The sequence below is a fragment of the Equus asinus genome, chromosome 7, assembly GCF_041296235.1.
Source record: "Equus asinus isolate D_3611 breed Donkey chromosome 7, EquAss-T2T_v2, whole genome shotgun sequence".
NCBI classification, from domain to species: Eukaryota; Metazoa; Chordata; class Mammalia; order Perissodactyla; family Equidae; genus Equus; species Equus asinus.
Genome location: NC_091796.1, coordinates 83,244,488 through 83,261,927, shown reverse-complemented (window position 1 = coordinate 83,261,927; position 17,440 = coordinate 83,244,488). Strand labels below are relative to the sequence as shown.

Below are 17,440 nucleotides of genomic sequence, written 5' to 3'. Positions count from 1 at the left end.
TATCTTCTTTGGAGAAATTTCTACTCAAATCTTTGCCCATTTTTAAATTATATTATTTGTCTTTCTATTGTTCAGTTGTAAAATTTCTTTCTATATTCTGAATACTAGACCCTTATCAGATATTTGATTTGCAAATGTTTTCTATAATTCTCTAGGCTGTGTTTTAAGAGTTTAGTTCCAGGCTCGTTGAATTTGAGATGTTTTATTAGACTCTTAAATACTTAAGTTTGGTAGAGAAGGCTAAGAGATACAGAAGATATAAGATATCTGTAAATAGATATACAGAATCGTCAGTGTATGAAAACATACTATTTAACGTGAGATTAGGTGCAATCGTTCATCAAGAGAGCAAAGATAGAGAGACGGAAGAAGATGTCAAGGACTGAGCCCTGAGACACTCTAACATTCAGAAGTTGGTGAGGAGGGGAAGAGCCATTAAATGAGATGGAGAAGAGGCTGCAGCGAGACAGGAGGCAATCAAGACAGTATGGGTCTTGGGAGCCTGGGGAGAAAGTGCACAGAGAACAGGTTGTGATCACCTGGGTCGGATGCTCCTGAGAGGTTAAGTAAGGTGAGGACTGAGAAACAACCATTGGGTTTAGCAACTAGGAGATCATCGGTAGCCTGACCAAGAGCAATTTCAGAGGAATGTTGAGGAAGAAAGCCTCATCAGAGTGGGTTCAAGAAAGAGTAGGAGAAGAGAAACTGGAGACAGCAGGTATAGACACCTCTTTTGAGGAGTTTTGCTGCAAACCTAGGGTGGTAGATAGAGAAGTGAGGACAAAAGTGTTTTTTGTTTTGTTTTGTTTTTAAGATGAGAGAATAAGCATTATATTTGTATCAGATGGGAATGATCCAGTGGGAGCAAAAATGAACCATGTAGGAGAGGGGAGGATTGCTGGAGCAGTGTCCTGGAGTAGGTGACCAGGCAAGATTGATTCCAAGTGGAAGGCTGGCCTTCAATGGGGGCACAGAAAGGTCATCTATGGCAAGAGGTGGAGGCAGCATGTGGGTGCAGACCTGGCAGGTGATGGACAGCAGGCAGGGTAGAAGTCTGTGCTCCCATGTTTTCATGGGAAGGAGGAAGCAACGTCTCTGGCTGAGAGTGAGAATGGGGAGGAGGGGTGGGAGTCCGAAAAGGGGCGCGGTATGAGAAGGTGTCTCCGGGAGAGCAAGAACACCAGGGAAGGACAGTAAGACTCCAGGCAGCACTTGGGTGCAGGGAGGTCTGTGTGCTCAGCTCGGATGTCACTTCCTCCAAAGCCTTCTGACGCCTAGACGAGGTCTCTCCCTTTGTTATAAGTCTCCAAGCCCCTGTAGTGCTTCTCTCTCACAACTGTCATCACAACGGGGACGAAGTAGCAACTGTAGTCTTTAGTTCTTTACTCCCTGTATCCCTCACTAGACTGCAAACCCCGTGAGGACGTGAGCAAACACTGTCTACTCTCTCTCTGTATCTCGGCATCAAGCTCTCCTTGCATAGTAGTCTCTCAACACATAATTATTAAATAGGTGAGTAAATGAATGAAATAACGAATGAGAAAAGTCCTGGAAGTGGCATGTGTGCTTTTTTAGTCGGTCTAGATTTCTGAAGCAGTCTCTCCGGCATCCCTGGGTAATTACGGACCTCCTCTCTCTGCAACACTCTTTCCACCAGCCCTCGCCCTCGCCCCCGCCTTCGCCCCCCGTTTCGCCCTCACCCTACCCTTCCCCCCGCCCCCCCCTCCCCCGCACAGCTGACGCTGCGGCTTTAAGGGCCGGCAGAAGCCGAGCTGGACGCTGATTGGTGGTTTATTCTAACGGCTAGAGGATGAGCTCATCAGCAGCCAATGGCCGCGCTGCACCCGGCCAGACCCCTGCACCGGGCTGGAGGGCGCTAAGCAGCGGTCCGCGATGCACGCTTTCCCGTCGGGGTGACGGGACGGTGGCGGCAGGGGTAGGTCTGGCCGCGCGGACCGGGCTCCTGGCTCGGGCAGGTACAGTGTTTGCCCGGCTCCTCCCCCATTCCCCTCCCCCAGGGGAGGATGCCCCCTCTTCTCACTCCCCCACCCGCCTTCCTCGGCCCGACCCCAGCGGGCGGTGCACCTTGCGTCCCAGGGCCTCGCGGGCTGCACGCGCGGCTGTCTGTGTCCAGGTGCGGCCGTGCGGCTCTGCCCCGCAGGACCCGGCCCGGCGCAGTGGCCCCTGAAGCTGGGGCCTGACTCGAGCCGCCCAGCCCATCGGCCTTGGCACTCCCAACACAGGCTGTCCAAGCTGCAGGTCCGGGGTGGCTGGGCCATGCTGGGAGGGTGCGGCTTCCCTCCCTCCCTCCCTCCCTCTCTCCCGCTCCTGGCCAGGGTCCGGCTCCCCGCTGGCTTGGGTGTGTGGTTTCCCTCCCCGCCCCACTCCTCATCTCCCCTTGCTCTCTCCACAGAGGCAGAAATGGCCTGGGTTGGAAGTCTGGCCCTGCCCCTTCCCAGTGGGGCCTGAGAGAGCAGAGGTGCCGAGGCTGCGATGAAGGCAGAGGCAGCTCTGCTGGCCTCTGAGCGCTTTCCTTTCCCGCAGCCGCTGCTCTTGTCCCTTTGGCCGCTTGTATCACACACTGTTCAGGGACCAGCTGCTGTCAGGTCCTTGGAGGCCACGTGGCCTCCTGGCCTTCTCAAGTCAGAGCCATCCCCTCCCTAGGGCTGGGTTGGCCCTGCCCTTCTTCCTCTAACTCCAACCAGAATCTGCCTCTCAGTCATTTCATTTGCCCACAGGCTTTAAGGCCTGGCCTTGTGCCCAGCTCTCTGCCAGGCTCTGCTGGGGGTCCTCACTCGCTGACCACACTGACCTCAGCACCAAGGGAATCGAAATAAAGCAGGAGCAATCCATCCTGTTCCCAGAGGTGCCACTGAGCTGAACCCTGAAGGATAAATGAGATTCCCGCAGGAGGAGAAGGGAGGGCAGAACAGGCAGGATGAAGGGAACAGTGTGAGGAATGACCTTTGAGGCCGAGGCCCCTGCCTTGGCCTCAGAGTGTGTGGCCTCCTTATGTTTACTGTGTACACTGGTTTGTTCTACGGAGTCCCCGTGAAAGCAGCTCTCTCCAGGGCCCAACAAAGAGTAGGTGCTCCAGAAATACTTCTTGAACTGAATTTGAATTGAAAGGGAGAGCCCCAAGCGTGTTATTATTCTATTACCACCACCACTTAAGAAAGATCTGGCTCAGGGAAGGGACATTACCCACATTAGCTCTGATCCCTCCAGCCCTTGGAGGTGAGTATTAGTCTCCCAATATTCAGTGGAGGAAACCAGGGTGCAGATGAGGTGTTCCCAGCTGGGTCCTCCCTGGTGCATCTGTTCATTCCAGGTTGCAGCCGCAGGACAGCAGCCATGAGCCTGGTGGCCTGCGAGTGCCCACCTGGCCCTGGCCTGGAGCCTGAGCCCTGCTCACAAGTGCGGTCCCAGGCCCGCATATACCTGGAGCAGATTTGCAACCGGGTGGCTCCGGGGGCACCTGACATGACCAAGCGCGACTACCTGGTGGATGCAGCCACGCAGATCCGGCTGGCATTGGAGCGCGATGTCAGTGAGGACTACGAGGCAGCCTTCAACCACTACCAGAACGGCGTGGATGTCCTGCTGCGAGGCGTGCATGGTGAGGGCCGGGCTGGGCAGCGGCCTGTGGGGAAGGGCCAGCGGGGGGCTAGTCCCATCATCCCTGCATCTGTGCTGGGCGCGTCTGTGCAGGGCCAGCATAGAGCCCTGCAGGACTCTGTGAAGAACGATAATAAGAGCTAGCATTTACTGAGCAGTTCCTATACGCTAGGCCCTGGTGTGAGGTCTTTACCTGTGTTCACTCATTTGAGCCTCACAGTAATAGAAATTACTATATATGTTGTTGCACATAGTTCCAAGTATATAGGAACTATTTTTATTCCTATTTTCCAGATGAGTAAACTGAGGCCTAGGGCAGTTAAATAGCTTGCTTAAGGTTCCATAGCTATCAAGTGGCAAAGCAGGGTATGAAGGTGTTGGCTTGGGGCGGGGGGGCTGGGTGCTTCCGTGCCCTGGGCCTAGGCTGGGCTCCTGCCCTCTGGGACTTACATTATAATGGGGAAGACTGTTGAGTTGGTGATGGAAGAGCAATGAGGGAGGGAAGAGGGAAACTTAGGCCAGGCTGGGCCAGCAGAGGGTATTTTCTAGAAGTCAAAACTCAGATCTGATTACTACACAATGATAGGTGTGCTGTCCAGCTCCAGGGCTGGGTAGTGCTCCAGGAAGAGACAGCAAAGGCCTGGAGGGGCAGGGGAGGCCTGTTCTGGGCAAAGTGAGGCATTTCCAGGCTGGGGGAGAGGCTGGCCCTGAGGCCAGCTGGAGACCCCTGAGGGCTGTGGTGGCCCGGAGGTGGGTCCTGATTCACCTTCCTACCTTCCTGCTGATGAGACCCCTCAACACCTAGGCTTCAAGCCTGTCCAGTGAATTTCTTTGTCCCCAATCCTGATCCCCACTCTGGCCTTTTTCTTGGGCTTCAGAGATGGAAGAAGGTGTGCTCTCTGGGAGCTTCTGTCTTCTCCTTTGAAAATGGACATGGAAGTCCCCACTCTGTCCCTTCCTAGCATGTGATGGCAGCCAGCAAGGTGGTGGGGCCCAACTGTAAAGTGCTGTAGGCTGAGGGGTGTCGGCGGTTCCCAACCTCTCCTGCCATCTTCCTTTTTCCTCCTTCCCTGCTGGTCTCCCACCTAGAAGATGGGCTCAAGAACAGATGTGGGGTCAGAATCTGCTGACCAGCCTCAGAAAGTGGCGCTGTCTCCTGTGGAGGACAGAGGGTGGCCAATGAGAGCAGGAACCCCAACCTTCCAAGACGGGGGGTGGGTCTTGGTGACCTCTTTCCCCCCACAGTTGACCCCAACAAGGAGCGATGTGAGGCCGTAAAGCTGAAAATTACCAAGTACCTGCGGCGGGCAGAGGAGATCTTCAACTGTCACCTGCAGAGGACGCTGGGCAGCGGAACCAGCCCAGGCACGGTGAGGGGACCCCTCCCCAAATGCCTGAGGGCTCTAAGGGGAGAGAGCTGAGGCCCCCCTCATGGCCAGAGCGCCAGCTCCTGCTGTCCTCCTTCTGGCTTCCTCTCTCTCCCACACCCTCCTTCGTTCATTCACTTTCAGACACGTTGAGTGAATCATCTCTAGTCCAGTCTCGCGCCCTCACAGAGTACACACACACCCCCCCCACCCTTACACACAGCTTGTACACATGCTCACGTGTGTCCACAGTCTCCCAGATCTGTTTGTGTTTGAATGGGCCACAGTGAGTATCTGCAGCATGAATGCCCACGTGTGCATACACGTGTGAATGCACGCACACACAAATGTGCACAAGTGCTTTCCCCGTATGGCTTTTCCTAACCAGTGGGCAGTCAGAGAGGGTTTAAAATGCACGCACACCTCTCACACCCACAGACACGCACACATACTCCTAGGCTCGCTGCATCTTGTAAGTTGCCTTTCCCCAAAGTACGTGGCTGGGGCACATGCCTTGGTCTTCGGGGTGTGTTCCCTGAGACCCACCTGTTCCCAGGTTACTTCCCCACCCCTGGGGGCATCTGCCTCCTGTGGATGGGGCTTTCGAGGGACAGGACGGGTTCGAAAGCTCTGAGAACTCCCTAGGCCTGGAAAGAGGACTGGGTGGGGGCCGAGTGAAGAAGGCAGTGTGGCCACCCTGGACCAGCGTGGGCCCCCTGCTGGTCAGGGCCAGCTTCTCCACTCAGCCTGTCCCCGTGAGGTGGGGTCTGCCTGTACCCTAGTCCTGCCTGCTGTGGCCACTGCTCTCCTGCAGCCGGAGGCGCTGCCCACTGCCTGGTAAGAAGGCAGTGGCTGAGGAGGCCTGGGCCCTGAGGCTACATGGCCTGTCTCCACCTCCACAGGGTTTCAGCAGCCTGAGGCTCCGGCCCATCCGCACACTGAGTTCTGCCCTGGAGCAGCTGAGGGGCTGCAGGGTGGTCGGGGTCATCGGCAAGGTGAGTGAGCAGACACCTGTGGGTGTGGGAGGAGCTGGTGTGTGCCGTTAGGGGTAATGGGTGGGGAGAGCGCTACCCCCCAGTCCTCCAGTGGGGGCTGGAAAGGGCTCAGAGGACCCAAGAGGAGGAGAGCAGCTGTGTCCAGTGGTTTCCCACCCCTCCCCCATCCCAGCACACACTGTCAGGTCCCCGAAAAGGCAGATACCCCTCACCACAACCCTCCAGCTCAGACACAGAAAACCGCCCCCTCAGAGATTCAAGACGGAAGCCACAGGAGAAGCTGTGCCTAGGGCCCCCTGCCAGCACCTACTGCCCACTCACTCCCGCTTCCTGCTTCCCACAGGCCACCACCCTGCACTCACTCTGCACCCCAGGGCTGCGGCCAAGAGTCTCCCCACCAAGCACAGCCAAGAAGTTCCTGTGGCAGGAATGTGCTCATCTCCAGAAACCTGTCCAGCAGAGGGTCCAAGCTGGCTGGTGGCAACTCTGCCCCTCCTCCCCTAGCACCCCCAGCCTCATCCGGACCCCCTCTGGAACCCCTTCCCTCAACTCAAGGCAGACAGGAAGATAGGAGCTGACATTCCAATTCGTACCTGGGACACTCTTTAGAGTGGAAGAATCAGAAGGACAAACGGTTGGGTCAATTGGGATCTGAGCCAACATTCGATTGCCCTCTGCCCCAACGAGGGAGACCTGAGTACTCCCTAAAGCTGTTCTTTCCCAAACTGGCTGTTTATTAGAATCACCTGGGGAGCTTCCTAAAAACACAGATGCCCGAGCTCCACCCCAGGCCTGTTGAGTCAGAATTTCTAGGGTTGAGCCCAGGAATCTGTGATTTAAACACTCATCAGGGGATTTGATGTGCCTGGGAGCCCACAGAGAAAACACCACAGTGTGCTTCCTCACACGCCGGAGAATGAAGTGCTGTCCGGGCAATGCACAGCGTGGCCACGGGCAAATCCCTTCACCTCTCCGAGCATTGGTTTCCTCATCTGTAAGTGGGGTAAGAATTCTCCCCCCCATGGGGTGATGTGGGAACTAAAATGAAATCATTTTTGGGAAAGGCCTGGCACACGCTAAAACATTTCATACATGTTTGATGGCTCTAAATGCTGGTGACAAGAGCGAGTCAGGAGGCTGTAGGCTTCCCGTCCCCCAGCTTTGCTCCAGCTGCTTCTCCCGGGTCCCTGGAACAGGCCCCAGGCTGTCAGCCAAGGCCCAGCCAGCTTCCATCTGCGAGGTCCTTCCCACTGCACTGGTCCATGTGGCTCAACCAAGCACAGCCGCTCCCAGGGACAGGCTGGGTAGGAGACTGCCACCACCATTTACCTGTGTGGGATCCCACTGAACCATACCTGTTATGGAGAGAGGGGTTCCAGGTCAAATAAGTCTGAGAAACAGTGAGTTAAAGTTACTTTACTTTGTTTTTGTAATTATAGGAGTTTTCAGAGCTTTTAGGATGCAAATGTACACTGTGAGTTTCCAAGAGGGAGGTCTATGACAGAATTCCCCGAATTTATGTTAACCCCAGGACACGCATATGCAAAGCATTTTCATGTCAGAATCCAGTGTTCTGAGGCCTGTGCATATGGAAACCACAAATTTAGGCTAAGTTCAACCATTCTATCTGGAGCTGGCCGTTCTTTTCTGTTTCACCCTTTCTTGGGCATTCAACTTACCTACTCCACCTCCCTCCTGAGATCCTGCTTCCTTTTCCTGTATCATTCCCAAGCCAGGAGCACCAGCTTCCCCAAATTAGGAGAAGTGTTAAGGCCGATGGGCCCCAGTCCCTGCAGCCAGGCCTGGCTGTGTGGTCGCAGAGTTCCATTCCACAGCCCTGCCCAGGCAGATCCGGGCGGGAGGGCCCTGCCGGCCAGCAGCAGCCCGCAGAGCAGAGAAGCAAAGGGCTCACTCAGGAATCCTTGAGTGCCCTCAGAGATGCCCAGTTGTTAGGGTTAACTGGGCCAGGGAGGGGGTCTCTAGGGGCTGAAGAGGTACTGGCAGGGCTAGGGGGTAGCAGGGAACAGCGATCTGGGGGGCTCGGGAACTAGGTAAGCAGCTGGCCAGAATACCCCGGGGATTTGCTCTCAGGGAGCGTGGGGGTCCTGGGAGACATCACTGCGCATTTGCTGAGCCTTGTCCAGGAGCCAGGCTCTGAGTCAGGGATGGGGAAGAAAAAAGCCATCCAAGTCATGTCTTGTTTTTTGGCTCAAACACCGGGGTGTCTTTTTTTCATTCTTATTAGTTACCAACATTTAAAAATTGGCAGCTTTCATATAGAAGTCCAGATTTCCTGCTTCTCCTGAAAATGGGAAGATCTGGAAATGCTGGCTCACATTCCCGCATGGCAGCAGGGAGTGGAGGAGGGGCTGCTGCTTTAAGGGCACCAGCCCTCCAGTGGGTGCCTGTTCCTGCCCCGCCCACTTGGCTCATGTGCCCGGCCCCTGGGGGCCTTGGAGTTTGAGACCCTGTTTGAAACTTTTGGACTTGTTTGCTCCATGAGAGTTTCCTCCTGGGATTCTGATACTGTGGGCATTTTTAAATAAAGGGTTAATGTGTTTCACCAAAACTTTAATTGTCCCCACGTCCTAAGAACTCACCTTTTCTAAAAAGATGAGAGCAGGTCCCCAGAACCCGTCCACCTTCCCAACAGCCACACTCACCTGACGATCATAGGTCACAAAGCAGTTGCATTAAACCCTCTCAGTCGCCCAGGGGAAAAAGGCGTTATACCATGCAGTGTGCTAGAGTGGTCGCTAGCCACATAAGACTATTTAAATTAAAATTCATTGAAATCAAGTATTCCGTTTCTCACTTGCACCAGCACATTGCAAGGGCTCCATAGCCACCCATGGCTCTTGGCTTCTATTGGACACTGCAGATGTATAATATTTCCATCACGGCAGCATGCTCTATCGGACAGTGCTGCATTTTAATAATTGTCTTACCAAGAATGAAACTGAGGTTCATAGAGGTCAAGTGATGAGCTGGGGCTCTGTCCGTCATAGAATTGAGCAAAAGAGGAAGGGGATTTTTTTGTTTGCTTGATGTAACGGGAAAATGCTCCCTCTGCAACCCTTTTGAGATGTAATGAAACAGGAAAAACAAAAATTCCCCACCATCCTACCTAACTCCAAGACAATTACTGTTAATGTTTTGGTTTAATTCTTCCTAGGTAGGTAGGTTTAAATATGTGTGTGTGTATATATATATATATATGTACATATATATTTTAACACACGTTTTTCAGTATACTGATCAAGTTTTATTTCTGGCTTCCCCCACCATCACTGCTGGCTTTTTGGACTCTGTAAATGGGAGGACCTTGCCCAGGACAAGGTGGCAGGGAATCCCACTTGGCCAGGGACGTGGGGAATTATCTGGGCTGTCAGTACTTGTGGGAAACTCTGTTCTCCTAAATGACTCCAGAGTTTTCTTCCTTTCTTTTTCAAACATTGCACAAATTTAGTGAAGGAGCTGGAGCCGGGCTCCGGCTGTTGGAGGAGAGACCTCTGGTGGTCAGAAGGGCCGCCTCCCTCCTGCTGCGGAAAGGGCCCTGGCGCTCCTCGACTCCCTCACCTTCATTTCTCTGATGATGAGAAAACTGAGGCCCAGAGGGGAGGGCACATACCAAGGTCACCTGGTTGTGGCCCTAGTTGCAGTTAGGTCTCCAGGGCTCTGGGATCAGCCTGCCTGGATTCAAATCCTGTCTCTACCCCTTTTTAGCAGTGGGCTTGTAGGCAACATAACCTCTCTGAACCTCAATTTCTTCATCAATAAAATGGGTCACTAGTAACACTCACCTGGTAGGTCTGTGGGAGTAAAATTAAATAATCTAAGTAAAGCGCTTAGCACAGAGTAAAGGCTCTGTAGCCGGTGTGGGTTCCCCTACGATCATAATCGTCAGTACAGATTACTGAGGGTGTGCTGTGTGGTGGGCACCGGCTGCTGCTGCTGTCGAGTCGTCTGCTTTACTAGAATCCTCCTAGTGACCTTCTGAAGGAGGTACTGCCGCGACCCCATTTTGCCATTAAGAAGAACAAAGTTCAGAGAGGTGATGCGACTTGGCAAATGTGATAACTGGCATTCTTAAGATGGTCTTTACGTTCACAGAGGGCCTTCCCATTTATGGCCTCAACCAACCAGGGATGAGGGAAGCTGGGCATTTCTGATTCCTGTTTGATAGATGAGAAAATCAATTCACTCACCTAAGAGCTAAACCCAGTGCCCCTGTCCCCCCCTGATCCCAGGCTGCATCTTCATCACTGTCCTCCCACACGCCATCATGGGGAGTGTCTGCAGGGCCAAGGAGTCACACCACCAGGGTGCCGGTCTTGCCCCCGCCTGCTGCTCATCTGGGCTGAATCTTCCGCCTTTCTGCCCCAGTGTGCCAGCGTACCCTCTCCTAGGGCTGGGGTCCACCCCTGCCCACCATGGAGATGAGTCAGGGCCCAGCTCAAGGCCCTGACCCCTGCCTCTACCCCAAACCAACAAGGGTAGGAGCAGGCTGCTCTCCAAAGACAGCCTCCAGAGAGAGAGAGACTGTTTAAAAGGGGTGGGGCGGGCAGAGCAAGAGACCTGAAGGAGCAGGTGAACACTGCGTGCTCCCAGCTCAGCACATGGGTGAACTGGGGCCACACTCTCAGAGCCTCAGCTTGTTCACCTGTAAAATAAGAGATCAGAAGGGGTTGACTGAGGTCCCTTCCAGCCATGACACCTTCAGAGCCTGCAAGATGGACCACTCACCACGCATGCGTGGAGCCCCTACAACATCCCCATGCTGTGCAGGGCTCTGGGAATACAGAACCGGATAGTGTGGTCCCTGTCCTCACGGAGCTCACAGTCCATTGGGGAGACAGGAAATTAGATGCAGTGTGATAGCGCTCCCCTAGGGGCGAGCCCAGAGAGTACTGGAGACAGATTAGGGGCCCCAGCTCAACCTGAGGGTTGGGAAGGCTTCCTGACAGTGGTGGCACCTGAGCTAAGATCTGCAGGTCTAACAAGGGTAGATGAGCAGGACAGGATCAATGTCAACTTGGGGTCGGGAGACATACTTGGTACCACCAAAGCCTGCCCTCCCTGCCCTACCCTTGAAATGAGTCAGCCTCAGTGGAGGACCCAGGGGGCCTGGGGCTGGGACCATGGGGCCCCGGGAACTAACATGTGCCTTTACTGTTGCCTCTTGGACCTTGGCAGGTGCAGCTGGTCCAGGATCCAGCGACTGGAGGGACCTTCGTGGTGAAGGCAGGTGCCACCCAGTCCCATGTCACTCTGCATTCCCCTTGGGACTTTCTCAGAGCTCTTGGGAAGCTCACCCTCTGGAGAACCCTGTACCCAGAACGTGTATCTCAAGCCCCTGCTCCTTCCAAATCCAAAAGCTGCTTGTTCTGCCCCTGAGCATGCCCCCCGCCTCCCAGCCAGACACACACACACATCCTGCCTCATCTTTGGCCTGGAGGGTGGAGGACCTGGATGCCACGGTGGAAATAGGGTGAGGGCCAGGTCAGGAACTGGGGAGGCAGTTGCTCCTCAAGGTGGCTCCCATCCCTCATCCGGTTTCCCCTGAAGCTGGGGCCAGGACATCCCCCAGCAGAGCAGCCTCTGGACTGTCCCCAGCTGATCTGCCTGCCCCGTCCCCTCCCCAGAGCCTGTCCAGGTGCCATGTGGCAAGCCGGGAGCGGCTAACCATCATCCCACATGGTGTCCCCTACATGACCAAGCTGCTGCGGTACTTTGTGAGTGAGGACTCCATCTTCCTGCACCTGGAGCATGTGCAAGGTGAGGGGGCCTGAGGGCCCTGTCAGCTCCTCAGGCCTTTGGGGTGTTGTCCTCTTTCATCCCCTTAAAATGCCAAGCCCTGAGGAGGGGGGTGACTTGCCCCAGATGTGCAGCACAGAGTAGGGGACCCAGGCTTTCTGGAGGGGCATGGCAGGATCAGGCTCTCGTGGGCCTCTGTGGTGCCAAGGAGGCAGGGCACGTCCTGGGGAAGATGTTCACATCCTAGGCGGACAAGAGAACATTTACACAGATGTCCCCTTTGTCACCATTTCCTCCAATCTTGGCTGTCTTCATTTTTCTAGTCTGTGCCCATCCATAAGAATGGCCACATGGTCTGGGGGTGACTGAAGCTGTAAGGACAGGAACTGGGCCACGTGGCAGCTATTTATTGATCACCTATTAGAGGTGATTTTTTTAATGAGGTACATGTCCTTGGGTCATGACCTGTAGTCATCACAGCTCCATGCCTGGCCTTCTTTTATTTTATTTCGCTTTAATTTTATTATACTATTCTCCCCAAAAAAGAAAAAAAAATTGTAACATGTTGAACACCAGTGAACCTACCACCCAAAACAAGGACAGTAACAATGATTTACATCTGCTTAGGGGTTAAGCACCAATTTTATGCCCGGTTGTGGCACAGGGGTCCTCCAGATGAGTCGAGAGGAGGGAGAGAGCCTTCTAGGCTGAGGGAAGGAGGGAGCAGAGGGTCGATGCCACAGAGAGGGGAGGCAGGAGTGGGACAGGGACCTGGCGTCCATGCTCTTCTTCTCCCCTGTCCCCATGCTCGCCGCTCCCTCTGCATGGCCCAGGAGGCACTCTGTGGTCCCACGTGCTCTCCCAGGCGTGCCCCCAACAGTCTGGGCTCAGATCTGGCTCCAGCCTGGAGAGGATGAAGGCTCAGCTCAACTGCCCCCTCAGCCTCCGGACCCCAGCACTGTTTCCCCTGGGCCACACCCACCTGCAGGACAGAATCACCCCGGAGCCTCCACGGACTTCTCAGAGCCTTCCCCCAGCCAGGGATGCCCCATCCATCAGACCCCAGAGAGAGGCTGAAGGTGAACCCTCAGCCAGGACCAGCACCGCGTGCTCCTCGGACCTTCCAAAGGCCCCAAGTAGCCACCTACACCTCCAAGCCAGGTGGGCACCTGGCCAGAGCCCGGACATGGGGCCCTCTTGGGGGCTTCCTTGGGTTCGTGAGGGGGCTGGCCAGGTGCTGGGGGGCTGTGGCGGAGGCAGAGGTCAGAGCCGCCCCTCAGGGGATGGGGCCAGCCTGGGGTCTGCTGGAGGAGCCTGGAGCGTGAGAGAAGAGCAGGTGAAGCAGTGGGCGGCAGAGACGCTGGTGGCACTGGAGGCGCTGCATGAGCAGGGGGTGCTGTGCCGGGACCTCAATCCCCGGAACCTGCTCCTGGATCAGGCAGGTAGGTGCCCCAGGCCAGCAGGGAGGGGAGTAGGCCACCCTCCCCCTCCCCCCTCCCTGAGGTGGGGGCCCCTGAAGACAGAGAACGAGAGCTCCCCAAAGTCAAAGGGAACGCAGGGGCTATCTGCTTCTTGCCATGCCTCCCCCCAGCCTTTTCATGCTGGCCTCTGCCGAGTCTGGTTGGCAAGGTTGAGCCTGGGAAGCAAGCCCCTTTCCCCCACGAGTCCAGGGCAGCAGCTGCTAGGAACACCTGGTCATCTCTGGGCCTCAGGGGGCCGTGCCCCTAGGGAGGCTCTGCCCGGTGTGGTCACTGGCTCCTGCCCTGTGACTGCTGGCGGGAGCCCTGGAGTACCCTCCCCCATGCCAGCTGCTCAACAATGACCACAATTTTTGTCGCCCTTATTCTTCACTGCACACACTGGATGGAAGGTCATGTCCGGCTCACGTACTTCGGCCAGTGGTCTGAGGTAGAGCCCCAGTTCTGCAGGGAGGCCCTGGACAACCTCTACAGCGCCCCAGGCAAGAAGGGGGGTGCCGGGGGCCTCTAGATCTTGGGTGCCTTGGTGTGGGCTAAGCTGGGGGCCGAAGGAATGTGCCACGTCTGGGTGGGATGAGTAGGGTGGAGACCTGCCCTCTTGGGTGAGTCTGGGACATGTGTGTTCTTGTTCCCACAGAGGTGGGTGGGATTTCTGAGCTGACGGATGCCTGTGACTGGTGGAGCTTTGGGTCTCTACTGTATGAACTGCTGACTGGCACGGTGAGTAGCCGGGCAGGGTCTGGAGCCCTGGTGGGTGTCACTGAGTGCAGAATGGGCTGGGCTTGGTCCAACCAGCCAGTGTTGTGGCTGGGGCTGCCTGGTCTCCAAGACCTGGCCATTGGGCCGGGTGTCTTGCTAGCATAGCTGTTCCCCCCAGCTGCCCGCTCAGGCCATGAGAGATGCAGGAAGCCACTCCCACCCAGGCCATGGACACACTTAGCACCCCCACCACACTAGTGACTATAGCTAGAGCCTGTCAACTTATATGAATGAGAGTTGAGTTGGGATGGTCAAGGAAGGTTTCTGGAAGAGAAAACTCTGGCCTACGTCTGGAGGGAGGGTGGGGCTTGGCACAGCCCTTCTTTCCTGGAAGGCCACTGACTCATCCCCCAAGCTTCCTCTCCCCATCCACACCTTCCTGAGCTGTAACCCCCAGACTTTGGTTGGAGGACAGGAGAGGGCGTCCTTCATTCAGGCCAGCAGCTGCTCTGTCCAAGAGCTCAAAGTTCGCCCTGCAAACACCTGTGTTCAGGATGGCAGCCTCTGAGCCTCCTCCTTTAGCTCAGCACCGCACCTGGGACTGGTCAGGTCAGGCAGAATGGGAGAGGCCAAACTGCATCTGAGCAAGAAATGACAGGAGTGGATGCAGTGTGACCTGCAGCCCAGATACAACCAGTGCATCCTGGCTCCCTCTGGCTTCCGTCCCATAGCCCGCGCCTCTGAGAGCCCTGGATGCAAATCTCGCCATAGAGTGGTTCTCCCCCCTTGGTCTCCCGCCACCTGTCTAGCCCAGGGCTCCTGGCCTGCCTCCTGGTTGCTTCTTGCAGCTCTTCCTGACCTCCAGACAGACCTCTCTGCTCTCCACAGCTGCCCCCTTCTGGAGCATGGGGAGGTTCTGCCTTCTTCCCTTGTCTCCACCCTGCCTTGGCCCTGAGTAGCCAGGGGAGTTTTTTCTATAAGGAGACAAGTTCCATTGCTGTTCTTGATAGAGTGCTTGCCCTGATTGCAACCCAAGATTGATGCTTCGAGGAAGCTTAGAGCCAGAAGGACCTGGGTTCAAACCCTGAACTCAGCACAAGTCCTTTACCTCTCTGGGCTTACTTATTGTCTTTAAAATGGGGATACTCGTACTTGCTTTGGGGGTTGTTGTGGGAATTATGGATAATGGATGTCAGGCATCATCCACAGCCTGGCATACAGTAGATCCAAAGCAAAAGGCCACGATCAACATCATCATCATCATCATTCCCATGGGATGTGGCACTGGGGGGTAAATAAAGTCCTGGCTGCCACTGGAGTGTACGGACTTTCCTGGGGTTGTCTCCTCAGAGGCTCTTCACTATGTCTTCCTAGGCACTGTCCCAGAGCCATCCCTCAGGAATCCAGCCCCACACCCAGCTCCAGCTGCCCGAGTGGCTCAGTTGCCCAGCAGCCTCCCTGCTGACGGAGGTGAGGTACAGCCAGCCCAGAGGAGGCAGCTTGGCCTGAGGGCGGGTGCTGGGAGGGTAGAACCCTGTGTGTGAGCAAGCTGTGCTGCGTACTGGATGTCTGATGTGGGTGCAGGAGGGTAGTAGGGATGACAGATTTCTGTATGTTGGTGGCCAAACACAACCAAAGTCCCCCCAGGGGGACTGGGGGTCCTGTGGGCTGGGCTGGCAGGGACTGAGCCCCTGGGTCCATGGTGACTGGAGTCCCTGGAGGTCAGCCCATGCCTCAGCAGTGGGTGGGGCTGGGAAGGCCTGCTGAGTGCTGACCCGGGCCTTTCTCCGCAGCTGCTGCAGTTTGATCCCACTCGGCGCCTGGGCGCCGGAGGAGGTGGTGTCAACAAACTCAAGTCCCACCCCTTTTTCAGTACTATCCAGTGGAGCAAACTGGTGGGGTAAGAGGGGGTGGAGCAGGCGATGGAAGCAGCTGGACTGGTCTGGATCGCCTCTCTTCTCTTTGCCTTCACCCCGAGTGGGCCCCTCTAATCAGTGGCCCTCAGGCAAAGAACGCAGGCCAGCTGCCTTTCCTGCTCAGCCCCTAGAAGTAACCTCAGAAGTAACCATCGCCACTACCCCGGAAGGGCCTAGGGAGTGGCCCTGGCCAGCTCTTGGAGAAATCCTTTTTAGTCACTCCTGAGGGGGAGGGACAGGGGGATCTCACCTTGCTAGGCAGCTTGGACCCCTTCACCCATCCGTCCTCCACCCATCAGTCAACAGATACCTGTTGGGCACACACCTTGTACCTCGAACACAGACCTACCACGTTAAAGGGTGCCTTCCACCACATTAGCTCTGAACTACTGACCACCTGCTGAGCTGCCCAAGAGGTTTTGTGACTCACCATCTGCCATGTACCCAACTTGGGACATCTCTGGACACTCATCTCAGGATACTGGTTCACTGGCTCAGTGGACCCAAACCAGGGCTGTCCTGGCTGGTCATCTTAGCCATGCAACTAGTGGGCCTCTTCCACCAGGCTACTTCTGCAGAGGGTGGGGAGGCTGGGAAGCAGAGAAGAAGTCTGTAATGGGCATGGGGTGAAGTGGGGGACAGGATGACCCCGCCGCACCTTCCTGACCATGCTCTTTATCTTGTGATTCCAGACTTTGGAGAGCAAAAGGAAGGGAGGGGAGGACAATAAGGATAAGGAGGAGTGGGGAGAGGGAGGGATGCACAGCTCTGTCGTGTCGAGCAATTCTGAAAACAGAATAAAGAGCTCCCTTCTCCAGCTAGCCCACTGGTGTGGAGAGAAAGGGGAACCTGCCCCACGGGTCTGAGGTGTCAATTCTGCCTCCAGCCTGCTGAAATAAGTTGTACCTGTTAGGATTCCCTTCTTGGACACTAGTCCTGTTTACCATTTTGCATTTTAGTCTTGAGGGTCCACTCAATTCACTGCCCACTGTGACTTCATCCCTTTTTGAAATGAGAACCACAAAACACATGGAATGATTGCCCAAGCTTTTAGCCAGAAGCAAGATGTTTCTGGTCTCTGAAGAGCTGGGGTAAGTAGTTACCCCCAAAGACAGTCCCAAGACTGGGGGCCTCTTCCTCTCAGGACTCACCCTGTCATTGGGGTGTGGCACCTAATACAGTAACTTCCACTAGCTCTGCTCCCAACTCCTTCCTTCTGGTGTGTCTCTACCACCACCAGGTGGCGCCTCTGACACTGTCCTCCAGTCTGGCTGTGAAGGACCAACTCTAACTGGGGCTAGGGGGCCTGTGTTATGGGGAGACCATGACACTCCTGGGGTCCCTAGGGTGACTCTGGACAGAGAGGACATGCGGAAGTGCAGCCTGTGTATGGTCCTGGCTTTCCCTGGGGCTTGCCCACACCACCCCCCCCCGCTCCCCGCCCCAATAAAGCCTGCTGTTGCCTATGGTGTCTTTGCCTCATTAATGGAATGAGAGCGGCCCTGCCCAAACAGTGAGATTGGAAGGCAACCCCAGGGAAGCTCCATGATAGGAGTGAGCTTGGAGTCTGCAGCAGGGCTGGTGGTGAACAGCATGCCAGCCTGTGCCCT

General features: G+C 55.6%; 1 protein-coding gene across 2 annotated transcripts; it reads left to right on the top strand.

The window, feature by feature from the left end:
* Window positions 1-1,818: 1,818 nt before the first annotated feature.
* RPS6KL1 (ribosomal protein S6 kinase like 1) lies at window positions 1,819-17,299 on the top strand. 2 transcript variants are annotated; one of them, XM_044774021.2, is made up of 11 exons: window positions 1,819-1,936; window positions 3,332-3,619; window positions 4,864-4,988; window positions 5,888-5,980; window positions 11,177-11,224; window positions 11,626-11,758; window positions 12,571-13,179; window positions 13,608-13,697; window positions 13,853-13,935; window positions 15,289-15,384; window positions 15,708-16,683. In XM_044774021.2, exons 2-11 carry the CDS (start codon window positions 3,355-3,357, stop codon window positions 15,816-15,818), a joined length of 1,653 nt encoding a protein of 550 aa, XP_044629956.2. In that variant the 5' UTR covers window positions 1,819-1,936; window positions 3,332-3,354; the 3' UTR covers window positions 15,819-16,683. The 2 variants fall into 2 exon arrangements, with proteins under 2 accessions (XP_044629956.2, XP_044629954.2); XM_044774019.2 differs by having other exon boundaries at window positions 1,875-1,976; window positions 15,708-17,299.
* Window positions 17,300-17,440: the final 141 nt, after the last annotated feature.